Here is a 17066-nt window from a genome sequence, read left to right as displayed (position 1 = left end):
TTAAATAATGAATGAATTAACAAAAGAAGAACTAATTCTCGTTAACAATATTGTCTGTGGCTACGAGGTATGAGACAATGAAAGTCAAGTGAACAGTCTCTGGCATTTGGTGTATTCAGTCTGTCTGTACTGAAGAGCTAACACTAGCTAGCCAGCTGTGTGCAGACATCAGACTGTTGTCAACATAGAGAGCACAGACAAGTTAGCTCACTAACTCATCTAACATAAGGCCAATCGGTCAATGACATTAAACACAGTGAAGTTGGAGATTAGTGCCATATCCAACCCAAAGGTCATGTCACTGCCTCCAAATCAAATGCAGTTTACATCATTTTCCGCTGCTAGTAGTCAGTTCTGAGCATGCTCAGACCTGCAACCATGACGTCAACCGCCTGAGCATGTGTCTGTTTGAGACTGCAGCCTGTCAACTTTAAATTTCATGTATTTCAGTATTTCTTCACTAGGTGTTGCAGAAAACAGGTTTTTGGGTGATGAGGGCAATTTAAGTCATTTGGATTGAAACTTTGAAATTCTATCTTGTGACAACATGATTTCCTAGAAGAGAGAATATTATCTTATCTGTCAGTTTTTCACCAAATGACAACAAAATATTTTTATCTCTAGATGTGCCAATCTGAGGAACAGAGGAGTATCAGCTGATGTTTGTTCAATAAAAAAAAAAAAAAATCAGAAAACAGTGATTCATTATTACATTATTTTTGCCATCAATTAATATTTTAAACTGTGCAAGTAAGTCATTCCTTAAGTATAAAAAATAGTCTAGAAAATGTTTGTTGAAAGCCTTGTTTTGACAAAGATACTTCATCAAAAAGCATTGAATCCTCACATTTAAGGAAACAACACATCTTTTTCTGGAAAACTGAAAACAAGGCCCATGTCAAATCTGTTCAGACAGAGCTGTGCTGCAGTGGACCAGGCTCCAGAAAAGAGGAACCTTTGTTCTTGCGCACACACACAAACACAAAGCTCCTATCCCAGAGGTCTTTGCAGAACAGAAAGTAAGCAGAGCAGATCTTCACTTGGAAAATGTGCTGAGGGCAGCAGGGTGGCTGCTGAGGATGATGTCACCTGCCACTGTCTGTCTTTTCAACTTTAAGTGGAACATCTTAATATACTTCAGGAGAGGCAATTATAAAGAAAATGTGTGAGCACAAAACAGAGGCGGTGATAGGAGGGAGTGTGTGTGTCATACACTTGGCTCATTGTCAGACATTGCAGGTTGGTGGCTGGATTCTAATTGAGGCCAAACAAGAAGCTTTGTGAGGATCAGGCTTCACCTGCTTCTTGTGCCATGGCTCACTCACTGTAAAGGACTTCAGGCATCAGGAAGGTGGTGGCTGGTCAACACATCAGCCTATGTGAGGTGGGAACAAGCACGGAACTGCCGTGCAGCTATTTGCTGGGTTAGTCTCGCCATCAATTACTGTCCTAAAAATAGCAAACCCCACCCACAAAGATCTTGAAACTTGAACCCGTCCATGGATGGAAATGATAACATGTTAACTGAAGAGTTTAGATTTTAGGTTTTGGCTTTCTATTTTCAAACGTGCTTCCGGACAGCAGCTCAATTACCCACACAGGGAAAGACACGCTAACTCCACCTGGAGCGACAAAGATAGAATCCTGAAAAACAAACAAACAGAAAAACCTCCAAAATAAAATCCCCCAAAATAATTCCAGCCTTGAAAATAACTATCCCTCCACTGCGAGTCACTAATTTCTCAGGCAAAGTGTCATTACTGAAGTCGATCTTAAACACCACAGCAGATCAACAACCTCTTAAGCTCATCAATCATGTTCAACTAATCATTGCTCTATCTGTATTTTCAGTTCGGTGGCTCAATCAGAGTGTGTGTGTGTGTGTGTGTGTGTGTGTGGGGGGGGGGGGTTATTGGGGACTTTGATGGTATGATTATCAACTGTTACTCATGTCTAACGTTTTCTATATATCTACATGTGCACAGGATAATAGTCACAATTTAAATCATGGTTAATAGTAATTTAAGCTAATAGTACCATCCCTATTGTTAGCATTAGCAGAAATTGTACTGTACAGCACCCACATGCTCAGTTAGTTGAGCAGGAGAATCTACTATTTCATTGTTAAGGCCCTAAAGTGGCTGCAGATTTGATCTATTTATTAGGTCATTGTGATTTGTGTTATTTTGACTTGATATCCCATGGTTCATTTGTTCTCTATTTTGATTTCAGTTAGTTAATATCACTTTTAAGCAGTGTGACAAAGTGTGTGAGAATATACCATTTGTCCCTACTTTCACCATCAATGCCACGTAGCTTACTGATTGATTGTTCAGCATTAATCATTATTTTGCACACACTTACTATCCCAGGTTTGTTTGTTTGCATTATATTTGGTTAAAGTTTACATTCCAGTAACACCTATGGTTAAAGTAAAACACTGACAAATATTGTTAAGTTTAGTTATTGTTTATTGGATTAGTTCATAATTCAGTCATTCTTTCTCTGCTATTACCATACCAACCATTTGCTCCACAGACAAAAGGAGAAGGCACCCAATCATGTCCTAAAGTTATACTCTGGTGAGATCATTGGAGATGTCACTAGGTTGGACCATGTCGGGGGTGGTAGTAGATTATATGGAGTAAATTATTTACTGTGATGTTGATTTGTTTATGTATGGTTGTGAGTGAGTTATATGGTAAGTAATGGAAAATGGTTCACCTTGGAACTTGGTGAGATTGTTTTAACTTTATCTCTTACCTGTGTTTAGGAGAGACATGTTATATCCCTGCAGCAATGGTACAGTCCAGTTGCCTCTGATAGACTGCTGATGGAAGGGCTATTTAACGAGTTGCTTTTTAGCTGTCGGGGGGTTAGGACATCAGTGTGTAGCTGTGTGCACATGATGACAGTTACTTTAAGTTGAGTTTTGATCAGTTAACTAATAGTGTTTTTGTGCATATTTCTTTTTGTTACATGTGTAGCATGGTGCCACTTTTTGTAAATAAACCACCTTGTGATACCTGAACAAGGTTTCCTGTGTCTGACCAGCCACTCTGGTCAGGCTACCTCACAAGCAGACAGTTCAACATGTGTTTCCCAGTACCCAAACAGCACTACACAATGCTTTCATTGTACTAGGTTTTACTAAGCTTCTTTTTCTACAATGTCCACAGCATGCCAACATTGGCTGTAATTTGTGTGCAGATCTAAAGGGAAAACCTGGAGAAGGATATCAGAGTCTAACAAAACAGTGAAAGGTTTCAAACCTGCGTTTTCAGGCACATGATGCAATTCAGTGTGCAAGAGCAGGATGCTGATTAACAGTTCTGATTTGCTGACTTCAACAGTTTACTAGTGCAGTGAAATCTAAAACTATCCCCCAAATTAATGCCTTTCAAACTGAACATGGTCTGGTTTTCACTGGTCAATGTGCTGCAGTAGGGGACAGCACGACAGCGTAATGGTTAGTGCTGTCGCCCTGCAATAAGAAGGTCGGGACCTTTCTGTGCCGAGTTTGCATGTTCTCCCCTCTAAATTGTCCGTACTGCAGGTCTGAGTCTGAGTGGTTGTTGGTCTCTGTCTGTCTCTGTGTGTTGGCCCTATGATGGACTGGTGACCTGTCCAGAGTGACCCCGCCCTCACCCAGTGTGAGCTGAGATTGGCTCCAGCACCCCTGCAACTCGGAAATGAAGAAGCAGCTGAAGATAAATGAATGAATGAGCATATACCCATTTTCAGGACAAACAAATGACAAAGATTATCTGCTGCTGCTCTATTTAAGAGAATCCTTCCTACGTTCCCTGTAATATGATGAAAAGGTACATTTTTAGCATCAAAAACCTTCCAAGAAGTGGTTTCATGCTCTGCCCGTTCAACTAGACTAGACCACCTACAGCAACAAAAAAGAGCTCAGAGCAGTGTCTGCTTTAACTGAACGCCAGGCCACAGATGACCACAAGCACATGCAGTCTGTCTGCTGCTCTGAAAAGACTCTACTCCCTGCGTGACATAAAGGATGGGGTTGCCGTGGCAACCAGTAATAGAAGTGGAGAATTAAAGTCATAATCTGATCCCAGCAGGATATAATACTGGTCTGGCTGACTAAAGATTGCCAGGAGGAGGAGGAGGATGAAGAGACTTCAGGACAAAGCTAAGTCAGTGCTAACTCAACTGAACCAGTGTTTCCATCCTCATGACAAAAGTCTCAGAAAAGGGTTGTCATATAATTATTCTTGACGAGGGGTAATTTAAACAGTTTTATAAGCTTCCCCACTTGGACAGTCTATGGCAATACATAGTGTTAAGTGCACAAAGCAGTCATGTCCACTTGGCCTTGGTTTACATATGAAAGCGTTTTCAGCAAGAATTGTGTTTTTATGCTGCATAAATTAAACCAAGTTTTGTAGCAATTAGAATCAGAAATATTTTATTGAGCCCTGGAGGTAAATTCCTCCCTCTGGCTTATCTTCTGATGGTTAAGGAATTGTAAAGTGTGATGGCAGTGTGAATGAATGATTATGCCAGTAATGTTGGCAACTTTACTTCAAAAACTACAAACCAGAATGCAAAAAAATAACAAATTTATTTGGAAGCTGAAAAATCGTGATCTCTGTGATACAGTAAGTGTTTGTTAAGAAGTCACGAAGGTCGAATCAAATTGTCTGATTTGACATCTGTCATAGTGGGTTTTAGCAGTTCTTCACCCTATCATTGGGGCCTTATCCAGGTAAAAATAAATAAAGCAGCAGGGTAAAACAGTCTTTGCAGTCTTTGTCATTTTTTTCCTCGGTATTCACCAAAACCTAATCTCAACGTATAGTCTTAACATTAAACAGGTAAAAGCTCATTACTGTCTAGGCAGACAGAAAGCAGGAGGGAATTAAGCCCCAGGAATGAAACCAGATCAGCCCTACATTCAAGCATATTACCAGCCCAGTGCAAACTGAGGAAACATCTTTTTCTTAATCTTCAGACTGACTTGTGCCTGTGTGTCTAGAACAGACATGACTGGCACTTACTTGATATATATATCTATCTATCTATCTATAGATAGATATATATTGAGAGAGAGATATTTTTTACACTTTATTTACACTTTTTAACTATTCATTTACTATATTTAGAAAACCTTACTTGATTTTCAAGCATGTGTATTAAAAGGAGTTCAGAGAGACCTGACTTGAATCTCAACCTGCAGTATGTTCATGACGGTCTGGGACCTTAAACTGCTATAAGGTTCTGCTGATTGTAATTCCAACAATGGCAAAATGCTAAATACTAAACAAACTGGCAAATTAGTTTGATATAAAAATGTACATTTACTAACGACAGCATTTTTCTAAGCATAGTTGGTGCTGAGCTAAAACACACCATCAGTGTTTTGGGACCTCATCTTTCTGGAGTAAAGCTGGAGATATACTTGTACGATGTGGCAATGTGCCAAATACCCGTGTGCTTTCAAAAACAAATGAAGCTGCGAGTCCCTATGGCACGCTGATAAAGGTTTTACTGCTTCCTACAGTACAGGTCAAGGTTCAGGGAACAGACCACCACATCATCCCATATCTGGTGGGTGTTGGGGGGGGGTCAGGCAACAGGAAGTGTCAGCAGGGGAATCATCAATAGCTGTCTACACGCAGAGGAAACACCACAAGGCAGACGGTGGACACTTTCTGAGGGAACAGAGGCCCTCCATCAGTGGCAGAGTTGTCAGGTGGCGATAAAAACATCTAGAGATAGCCGTGTGAGCGGTCCCCACTTTCAGCTGTATTTTTAAATATAACACTGACTTGCTTGACTTACACATATTCAATGTGTTAAATTAGCCTGCTTAATTTGGGTAACCAGGCAGATTTAATAAATTGGCTAAATTAATTGATTGGGAGCCCAGCCTCGCCCAAAGTGAGCTGGGATTGGCTCCAGCACAACCTGCGACCCGGTAATGGATAAGCGGTAGAAGATCAATGACTGAATGAATGAATTTATAATTAATTAGTTAAATTAATAAGCTTAAATCATACCTAACAAAATGTGCCAAACATTCAGGTTAACTGTCCTGGCTTTTTTCTACATTGTGACCTAAATCCTTTGTTTGATTATGACTACAGTCACATTAAAATGGTTTAAGAAGAACTTCTCCTATCCAATTTGAATCAATTGTTGAGCCCTGGTTTAAATTTGAGTCAGTCGAAAGTTAGCGTCTTCTGTGATGAACATAAACTAGTTGTGTCACCTTCATGCTGTGGGTTTAAAAATCACTTGCTCACACATGCCACAACCAACCCGAGTGTCCACACAGTGCCTGGTGGTGGCTAGGACCACAGAAATTATAGAGCATCAGCTCATCTTTTCACTTTTAACAGTCACATGGCTGAAAATGGCTGGTACCCCTTATGTGTTGCGAATGATGTAACCTTTTGAGGAGTGGAAACACTCACTCAAAACTCACACATATATAACAGGTGTTTAATATCATTTAGGTGGACTCGCACAACATCTGAAATAATATTGTACACAATTATCAGGGCATCACTACTATATAGGTCTGGCGACATCATAATGCCAAACATATCACAGCAGTAGAGTCCAAAAGCAACAGAGAGGCATCATTAAACCAACCAACATGACAGTGAAGCCAACTACGTCCAATAGATACCTGCTCATGCTGCAGGAATGGAGTTTGGCAACAAGTGATGCATATGTTTGCACACTCACTGGCTGTTTTTAAATGCTCATTAACCTAATTATCTCATCAGCCAGTCACATGACAGCAACTCAGTGCATTTAGCCATGACATGGTCAGGATGATCTGCTGAAGCTCAAACCAAGTATGAAAATGGGAAGAAAGGTGATTTGAGAGATTTTGAGCATATCACAGTTGTTGGTGCCGAACACATGCATACACAGATTGGTCTGAAAATTTCAGAAACAGCTGATTTCCTGCGATTTTCACACGCAATCATCTCTTGGGTTTACAGAGAACGGTGAGAAAAATGGGAACAGGAATGGGAATGGAAAAGGGAATTGAATAGGAAATTCAAATTTTTCAGCCAAAAAGGATTTTGGCTGAAAAAAAAAAAAAATTATGTGCCTTCAAAAACCCACATCACTCAAAATTGATTTGTATTGTGGGACCAAGAATAATTATTGAAATTTGGTCTGACACAATATACAATCAAGCAGTCACTGTCAGTTCAGCCTAAACATTTACATCAATCATTCACACCAGTAAAAAAACTAACAAAGAATTGTACATTCTGTTTTTGATTTCTTTCATTCATTAAGTCAAATTTCCAATCAAGTGCCTTGATCAGAGTCATGTGTCGACTGCAGTGTCATTCAGACATGAGGTGTTGACATAGGAGTCCCATCTCTGTGTCAGCAACACAAAAGCTAAGTGTGTGTGTGTGTGTGTGTGTGCCTGACGGGCACATCAGCTAGTCACCATCTGCAGCTTTCAAGGCACCCAGATAGCAGATAATAGGTTAGGTAAACACACTAGTCAAGGTTGAGTGGAAGTCAGCTCAGCTCTACAGTTAACCATTTGCATCTCTGTCAGATTTGGTTTAATTTTTCTCCATTATATGCCAGCAGGCAGCCAATCAACACTAAGAAGCTCAACAGAAACGCCACCAACACTGAGTGTTCACACCTGCAGCAAAATTCAGATGACTAATATCTCATGAATATGCAGATTCAGACTCGGATTCACTGTTACTTGATGCCAGCAGGTGTTGAAGGCAGATTTACATCTTCTGCCTCCAGTGGTGTTTTAATACACTGCTGTATTATAGGTGCAAGACCGTCTGTGGCGAGAAGGTGTCCGACAGTGTCACTGTACAAAACGTCTGAGGAGCGTGTGTGAAGAAGCTGTTCTATCAGTACATAATATAGGACTGTTGTAGTGGAGTGCATTAATGTGGGCTGAGTATACATAGTAAACTGGCAACTGAATGCAATACAGTATAATGAACAAGGAATAAAAGGAATAAAAGCAGGTAGGACTGGCTCCAATTCCTTAATAACTATGAAAGTGTTTGCTACAGCTTGAGAACAAATGAACAAGTTATTAATAGTCTACTTCTATCAGCTTTTTTTGTGTTTTACCAACCAGGTGCTAATTTCTATCAGTGAACCAGTGGTTAATGTATTTCAGCTTGGTGTCTAAACACTTCATTCAACAACAAAAGATTGTTGCATTTGTCAGGCAAAAACTTGTAGCTTAATGTTATTTTAGCATAGTGGTTAGCTCTGTTGCCTCACAATAAGAAGGTCGTGGGTTTGGTTCTTGCGCCTGGAGTCTTTCTGTGTGGAATTTGCATGTTCTCCCCATGCCTGTGTGGGTTTCCTCCCACTGCTCAAAGACATCATGTTTGGGTTAACTGGTCTCTAAATTGTCTAAATCGTACTGCAGGTCTGAGTGTGAGTGGTTGTTGGTCTCAGTCTGTCTCTGTGTGTTGGCCCTGTGATGGACTGGTGACCTGTCCAGAGTGATCCCGCCCTCACCCAGAGTGAGCTGGGATTGGCTCCAGCACCTCTGCAACCCAGAAACAGATAGGCAGTTTAACATGAATGAATGAATGAATGGTTGAATGAATATATTTTGGATTTTTTTGGGTATTCATTACTCTGCTCATCGTATAAGCTCAGCTATTGGTTTTTAGGATAACTGACAGCTTACTCAGTAACAGTCCTTGGGTTATGCCCTGAGAATGGAGTACAGTTTTGACAACAGCAATGCCAAACAGCCAGTCATACATTTTTAATAAACTGGATTACTATTTAAATAGCCATCTTTCAAACTTAGCCAGTGTCATCTGATCGATGACAGATATAACTTCATGTCACGTGTAATGGAAACAGGTACCGTCATGATTCCCTGGGCTACCTGTAGAGAAGGCCTCTTGACATAAATAACAAGATGGCAGCTCTCTATGCAAACACAGCTATTTGTGACTATCTGAGGCCTATTTCGTCATCCTGCTGGCAGTTTGATGATAGAAGTTAAGTTACATCCACATACTATTTGTGGCATTGCATCTGTATTTAGATCTCATCCATTTTAGCTAATCCCTTAACTGGACAGGTCTGCTCTGGGAGAAAAAGTCAAGCAGAGCACTCTCAAGAGTCTGGAGTAAAGTCTATATGCCAGCAAAAAAAAAAACCCAGCATATTTTTAATGGGTGTGGTGTACATGTTAGCTTCTCTCCAATTACATCCAATCTATTTTGCATGACCAGCAGTGCTACATAATGTTGGTGGTGGTGGTGGTGGGGGGGTCATAAACAGACCCACATGTTTGTACATGCAGTTCCGTGGTTGAAGGCACTCTGCACTGATGCAGATGTGTATAGCTAAAATGTGCTGACTCCTTAGGGCTGTGATATAGATAACTGAGGTCTTCGAGCAATGCTGCGGCCAGTCAGGGAGCTATTTTGGGGAAAGTTGCATTTAAGTGCAGGCTATGCTTAGCGGTGTCTTGGAAACGGAGGAGACTTCTGTCTTGAAGGAGGTCACAGAGGCTAAACACTGGAAGTGTATCTGGGTTTCACTCAAATAGCTGTATCACAGAGCAGCCTGCTACCATAACAAAGTTTGTTACCAAAGATATTGCAAGAACCTGATCATTAGAGTCCATCAGAACTTTCCTTTTAATTGCTCTAGGGGGGAAACTAACAACTATTTTAATCATGAAATCCCCTGCTCACTATCATTTTGTAACCCATGATTTTCACAACAAGATGTTTCCCATGTCCCATAGTGATTACTTTAAACTGCTGGTTTTCCGATCTACTGACCTTACAATTATACAACTCTTAACATCTGAAAAGCTAGGATCATAGACTGTTTTCCATGTTTGCTTGATAATTGACTTAAAAAACTAAACTTTATGCTCTTTAACCTTATAAAGCCTGCAGCAGCACAAATACAAGCGATGTAAGGACAGCTATGTTACTTTGTAATGAGCTGAATCTATTCAAAGCATGCCTGTGTTGAGCTCTAACCCCATCACTGGAAACACACTCTTCCCTGTCACTTACTTCTGCAGGCATACTAGGTGATATTCATAGCTTCCAAGTGTGTAACCTGGCAAGCTCTTGAACAAATTGGCTCACACTTAAAGAGATGAGCAGAGTATCAAGGAAAGTATTAATACAGCATGATTTGAGCTCTCCTCGGGCCATTTCTCTAACAAAAGACATAGGATGATAGCAGGTTTGGGTTAGGGCTAGAGGACAGAAACAACACAGGTCACAACGAACACTCAAAGAAACAAAGAGTAACCCAGGAACCCATGTGGCAGAGCAAGAGAAAAGGTTCGGACTGAGATTTTCAAACACTCAGGGATGATAATGTTGGCAGCACACATAAAACAGCCATGAATGTCAGTTCCTGACGTCATCACTTCACCTCCATAATATTGGCATCATGAAACAGTCAAGAAACTCGCCTGAAAGTTTAGCATACACACCAGTAAAGCAGCAGACTTCATTGATATCCAAAATGTAACATCTTGATGGCCTACAGTCTGAATATTCATTGAATAATGAACACACAATCCTGCCTCAGACCATCAAGCTCTCAGTGTGCGAAAGTGTGAGTCTGTGACAGTATAGCAAGGTGTAAATCCTACAGTGAACCCACAGTTGCAACAATGAAAAGAAAGAGAGAGCAGCTTCAGACCAACACACACCTATACACACACAGTTATCACAGGACCATGGGTCAGTGGCTAACTCCTGACAGGCAGACTTGGCTCAATGGATGTGAACAAAGCACAAGCTCTGCAGAGGCTTTAGTCCCCCGTTGGACCTTTTGTGTTTGCATGGTGCTGCCATGGGTGATGAGCATGCATCTGAACGTCCCATATCTGTGCTCCCACTGGTCCTCCCTGCCAGTTCTCTCCTGGCTCTGTCCATGTGTGCTTTGTGCCCAAACTATGTGCCCTAGAGTCTAAATGTAAGACATGCAAGATGTTGTGTATAAATTGTGACAAATACATAACATTATCTTTATCAACTGCTAAAATACATCAATACTATTTATAGGCAGGATTTAAACCCTGCTCCAAAAACACTTGACTAATTCTTTTTTTTTTTTTTGGGTGTGGAGGGGGGCGTACGCTCTGAGTTGAGAGGCTCCCTGTTTTTACGCTGTAACCCCCCGCAGCTATTGTCAGCTGTTGTCTTTTGTCAGCTGAGTTAAGGCCTGCTCTGGTCCTTTAAGCAATAGTAGATATCTCCTCTGATCGTGCAGCTCATTTTAACAAGCTTCCTCTACCACAGTTAGCTCTGTCTCTACAGTTGGCTCAGGATCTGTGACCTGGGGCTTTGACCTGGAGACTTATACCAGTTGCTACCCACCTCCATTGAAGTACACATGTAATTTAAGTCTTAAGAGATTTAGGGAGCTATTTATCATTATTGTTACTGCTCTGTCCTTCATATGAGGGACAAAATCAAATGCTGATCAAATAAATACTTTATTTCCTATACATCTTTAATTTACTAGGCTGTTTTATGTCATTCAGTGGTTAATGGCAACAATCACCAAACCTTCACACACTAAGTTGTCAGAGTAGATATTACCACAGATAAATCACTTGCTCTTTCTTTGATCTGTCACCACCTGAAAATAAAAGGTAACTGCTCCAAGTTTGTTGTGTAGCAGTAAGGGCCTTAGCAGGCAGGTTCAACAAGTCTTCAGCTCCACCTAAGCCCTGCCCCCCAATGCAAACCTTCCATTCAAAACAAGCTATTGTGACATTTTGCACTGTGTAAATACGGGGACTTAAGTTCAATCTATATACTGTAGTCAGCATGGTGCAACTCTGCCTCAGTGCACCAACAATGCTCACCATTTCTGTGCATGAGTATTCACGTGTTATTAAAGCAAGATGTGGAAGGGATTTGAAAGAACAGGGCTGCTTGTGGTGAGTTAAGCTTAAACTGAACAATCTCGTCTGGTGCCCCAGTCTTTACAGTGACCCTGGTTCAAAGGTAGTAAGCAATCTAGGCTCAGGCACTCAGGATTAAACTGTGCCTTGGAAACATTCTCAGATAAATTCAAACACTTTTTGCAGGTTGTTGACACATAGCAGCTCCTGCATTGTGATGCGTGAGCACACATATGTATGTGGGAGCTAGTTGGGTTTATTTGGAATTCAAGCAGCTGTAAGAATGAGCTGTCACACTCCATTTTTGCTGGTTGTACATGAGCACGGTGAGACTTGTCAACAGTCAACAGTCCTGATAAATTGACAAATTCTGCCAGTTCGTAGCAGTTAAAACAAGCCAAAGTAGACCTATCACAGAGGAGAATACTACGGTGGCCGAGAGGTGCAAATCAACCTTACAAAATACAAAAACCAGGGCAACTTTACAAGTCCCAAAACAAATTTGTATTTCAGGACTTGTAAATTTGTATCAGCATTCATAAAACTGTTCATTTGTTTTCCAAAATGTCAGTTTGTCTCAAATTCTGTAAAAGTGTTTCAGATTTTGTATTGTTGGTTTGCATCTCTCAGCCACTGTGAAATATACTGGTTTTACAGGCAGCACAGACTCCCGAATGCCTCAAAACTGTAGATTATGAGCTGAGGTCAAAAGCCTTAACTTACCCTAAGCATTTTACTTATCAAGATTAGCTCTGCCTTTGTGTGCAGCTTTTTAAAAGAAAAACCAAAAACGACTGCTTTTGACAAATTAAAATGTAGTGTGCTAAAATCAAATCTGTAATTTCCCTTCCTGGAACCACAGGAAAAAATATCCACCTGTCACTGGATGAATTCTGTCCACACTTCCTGGCTGTAATTTAGGCTTTAATTTGTGTCCTTGTTGTAATGCACTGCAATATTCACTCTTTCATCCAGTTTATCAGGTTCATCAGGATAAACTAGAACAGTGGCACACTTCACTCCTGCCAAAACACCCAACCTTGGTAAAGGTTGTGGTGTTCCATTGGATCTGCTCAACAGATGTTTTTACTTTATGTTTGTGCATCTCTCTTTATCTCATTCAGGATTGGCTGAATAACACAGAGTATTACAGAACACAGCTCAACAGCAATACAAATCGCATCCTCCACAATGATCATCCACCACAATGAATAAACACCTATCTCAGTATAACAACAAAGAAGGATTCATTGCAGGCCTGCTTGCGATGAAATGAATGAGCACTTAAGTTGATATTAACTGATGAATCACTTTGTGCATGTTGAAACCTCTTCTCTCGAGAGAAAGCCTGCCCTGCTCATTTGAGTAGCAAGATCTTAAATACATTGTCCTTGCTTCAAAGCTTAAAAGCTTTTATGTGAATGTCCACATATAAATGATGTGACTACCTTTAAAAAAAACAAAACACCATAGAAATACAAATATAGCATCACCAGCAGCATTGCAATGTGGAGTTTCCATCTTCCCAACAGGAACTGGAATCGGGAAGCTCTGGACAAACGGCACATAAAATGATGATGCACTTTTAAAAGTGAGGGCATACATGGGTGAGTGTTGGGGATAAATTATGAAATTGGTGTGTAGACAAGTGGTAAAACAGTGCTATCAATTAAAAGGATGCAACAATATAGCTATTATATCTTTTTTTAAATTATCTCTGCATGGCCTTTAATAGGAAACTTATTGTGCCACCTCATCTATCTGTTGGGAGTGGCCTACATTTGCACGACAGCACACATTAAGTGCATGAACTTGAAGGAAAGAAAGGTTGACTCTGTCTTTGTGCTGAAAAAAGAGGCTGAAATCACTAAGAGCATGACTGGGCTTTGAACCCGATGTCTCCAAACAAAGAGCAGACTTGACAGCATTACAAGAGCTGCACTGAACTGGTCCACTGTCCTTTCCCTGAAACCTGGCTGTCAGTGAAGCTCCTCTTTCATCGATTAACTGTCTCCTGCAGGAGGCCTTGAAGCGAGGCCAGGCTTCTGGAGAGAAACAGGCCGATTGTCTCTCTCCCACCCTTTCTGCCTTCTGGTAGCCCAACAATAGGCATCGTCCTTCTCAGTAATGCCCAACACAGCCCATGTCTGTCTGCACCTGTGCAATGAGTGGGACACTTTGTATTTCTGCTCTGTCCACGTACAGAAAACAAACTGTGCATCACACTTCAGGAAACTGTAAACACCAGCCACAGCGGTATCGTGTCCTTATAAGCCCCTGGTACCGTAGCATGGAGAGGTGTTCAGCTAGAACTGGGTCACGGTGCTAAAATGAAATGAGGCTGATCATTTATAGACCCACTGTGTGTGTATTAGCAGATGCTGTTGTTGACCTGCGGCGCTGACTGACAGGTGGCACCGGGCAATTAACACACAGGCACGACTTTACCAGCTGATGGAGAATTCCAAGGTATTTACGTGACTTACCTCAGAGCCACACGGACTGAGCTTTCATCCTGCCCCGTGGTCATGATTCCTCAGACAGAAAATCTGCAGCAAAAGGAAGAAAAAGCCGGATTTATCTGTGCTGGCTGCTTGCTCCCTGGCAAAGCGCAGCAGTTCACCTCCAACTCATCGGCGCCATCTCAGAAGAAACACAAAAACACTATCTGAGTGGAGTCTGGACCATGATATCAGCGAAGGTGAGGCGCCGCATCTCTGCGCAGTTTGGTCCGGATGCTCCTGCTCCTGCTCCGGCTCCGGCACACGCACGCCGCTGCCGCTGTTGCGCCTGCCGCTAAATCAGCCTTCGCTGCGCGCCCGAGCGCGCGCACACAAAGCCTCGCATATATGCATATGGGCGCCGCACCGCACCGCACCGCACCGGTCCGCGTCAAGCCTCTCCTCTCCGCTCCACTCCGGGGAGGAAGCCGCAATGCGTCAGCAAGCCCCGCCCTCTCCATGGAACCGGCTGCCAGATGACGTCATAACAAGTGCCTTGCGCACATTTTATGAGTCGTGATGATGGCATTTTGCTGTGAACCAAAAGAGCAATTAGGTTAGAAAATAAATTTAGAAAGAGATTGGTTGGCATACATCTGAGTGTGTGAGGGATTAAACTATCAGGATAATTCCACAAACTCTGCACAATCCGACGGTTAATCCAGCTACGATGCAGGACGGAGAGAAACAAAAAGTCACTCATTCTCACTGACTGTAACTCGGTGATACCACGAGTAAAGCATTTCTGGTTCTGATTCTGAGCCACTGGAGACCGAAGCATTCAGATCCTTTTATTCGTTCTGCAGCAATCACATGACACTAAACCACGTAACAGGATAGCTTCTTTTTAATTATTATATTTAATTAATATTTCATTATTATAAAATGTATTTACAATTCTTATTATTTAATTCTACGTCACGCTAAGAAGGAATAAATATTTTTCACAAACAATAATAAGGTCGCTGAATTAAAAAAAGAATAAGATAAAAATTGAATTTTATCCACTGTAATTTTTGAGTATGAAAGATTTACGGGGAACAGTTTGAATGCAAAATCTTACAGCACAGTAACATAAATGTTATGTGAAATACACCTGAAACCCAACTTCTTTTATGACCTGTGAAACCATTTGCAACAAATTGAACAGATAAAGTCTTTAAAGTATCTAATTCATGGAAGGGTTAAAACAGTGCCTCAAAAACGCCTCAAAAAACACCACACCTCCACTTTTTCCTCCAAGTGATGAAAGAGAATATTTCACCATTCATATCTGGTTGAAATTCATACTTTGGTTCCACTCAAGATGAAAGTATATATTTTGCAAAAGAGCCAATAATAATAAACATTTCTGCATAGTGCATATTGAATAACTTTGAAGAAATTAAGTTAACAGCAGATTTTAGCTGAGATGCCACTGCAATCTCATCTTTTGGTCATTCATTCATCTTCTACTGCTTATCTATTTCCAGGTCATGGGGGGTGATGTAGCCAATCCCAGCTCACCTTGGGTGAGGACGGGGTACACCCTGGACAGGGCTACAGTCCATCACAGGGCCAACATACAGAGCCATCATGCTATTTATGTCAAGAGGCCTTCTCTACAGTTAGCCCAGTGAATCATGTACCTGTTTCCATTTTACACGTGATGTGAAGTTATATCTGTCATCGATCAGATGACACTGGCTAAATTTGAAAGATGGCTATTTAAATAGTAATCTAATAAGCCAAGGATTGTTACCATGTAAACTGCCAATGATCTTTAAAACTTATAGGTGAGCATATATTGTGAGCAGGGCAGCGCAGTGGCGCAGTGGTTAGCACTGTCGCCCCACAATAAGATGGTCGTGGGTTCTCCCTGTGTTTGCGTGGGTTTCCTCCAGGTAATCCAGTTTCTTCCCAATGTCCAAAGACATCATGTTAATTGTCCATAGGTCTGAGTGGTTGTTTGTCTTTGTGTGTGGGCCCTGTGATGGACTGGCGACCTGTCCAGGATGTAGCCTGCCCCTGCCTGGAATGTTCGCTGGGATTTACTTCAGCACCCCCTACGACACAGAAATGAAAAAGTGGTAGAAGATGGATGGATATAATGAGCAAAGTGATGAATGCCTCTTGTCTTTGCCAAAAAAATAAAAATAAAATAAAAATATACAGATAACCATTCATTCCTCTTCTACTGCCTATCTGTTTACGGGGGGTGCTGGAACCAGTCCCAGCTTACTCTGGGTAAGGGGGAGGTACGTCCCTAGACAGGTCGCAAGTCCATCACAGGGCCAACACACAGAGACAACCACTCACACTCACACTCACTCAGACCTACGGACAATTTAGTCACCAGTTAACTCAAACATGATGTCTTTGGACGATGGGAGGAAAGCGGAGTACCAAGAGGAAACCCATGCAGACGCAGAGAGAACACAGAAAGGCCCCAGGCTGGGTATCAAACCCACAACCTTCTTGTTGTGAGACAACAGCATTAACCACTATTCCCACCTCTTGATCAATTCTGCAAAACTATCAATTATTTTTTCAACAATATGCAAATTGTGGAAAGTCACTGTTACAGTCCACCTGACAAACCACCCACAATCCTTTGTCTCAGCTTGGCAGCATTGGATGAACAAATACATAACATTCAGTCAGTGCTCAGATGGGTTTAATTC

At 41.4% G+C, this 17066-nt stretch overlaps 1 protein-coding gene across 5 annotated transcripts in view; it reads right to left on the bottom strand.

Moving 5' to 3' along the window:
• The window catches only part of LOC115056204 (kinesin-like protein KIF21A), a 51069-nt gene extending 36277 nt beyond the window's left edge, over positions 1–14792 (bottom strand). For all 5 annotated transcript variants that reach the window (XM_029522475.1, XM_029522473.1, XM_029522474.1 and 2 more), the window contains exon 1: positions 14389–14792. In XM_029522475.1, the coding sequence (XP_029378335.1) occupies positions 14389–14432 (44 nt within the window). In that variant the 5' untranslated portion in view covers positions 14433–14792. The remainder of the gene's footprint in view (positions 1–14388) is intronic.
• Between the last annotated feature and the right edge of the window lie 2274 nt (positions 14793–17066).

This window comes from Echeneis naucrates, chromosome 16 (assembly GCF_900963305.1).
Source record: "Echeneis naucrates chromosome 16, fEcheNa1.1, whole genome shotgun sequence".
Classification (NCBI taxonomy): domain Eukaryota; kingdom Metazoa; phylum Chordata; class Actinopteri; order Carangiformes; family Echeneidae; genus Echeneis; species Echeneis naucrates.
The sequence above is the reverse complement of the archived record's forward strand: the minus strand, read 5'-3'. Positions and strand labels throughout refer to the sequence as shown.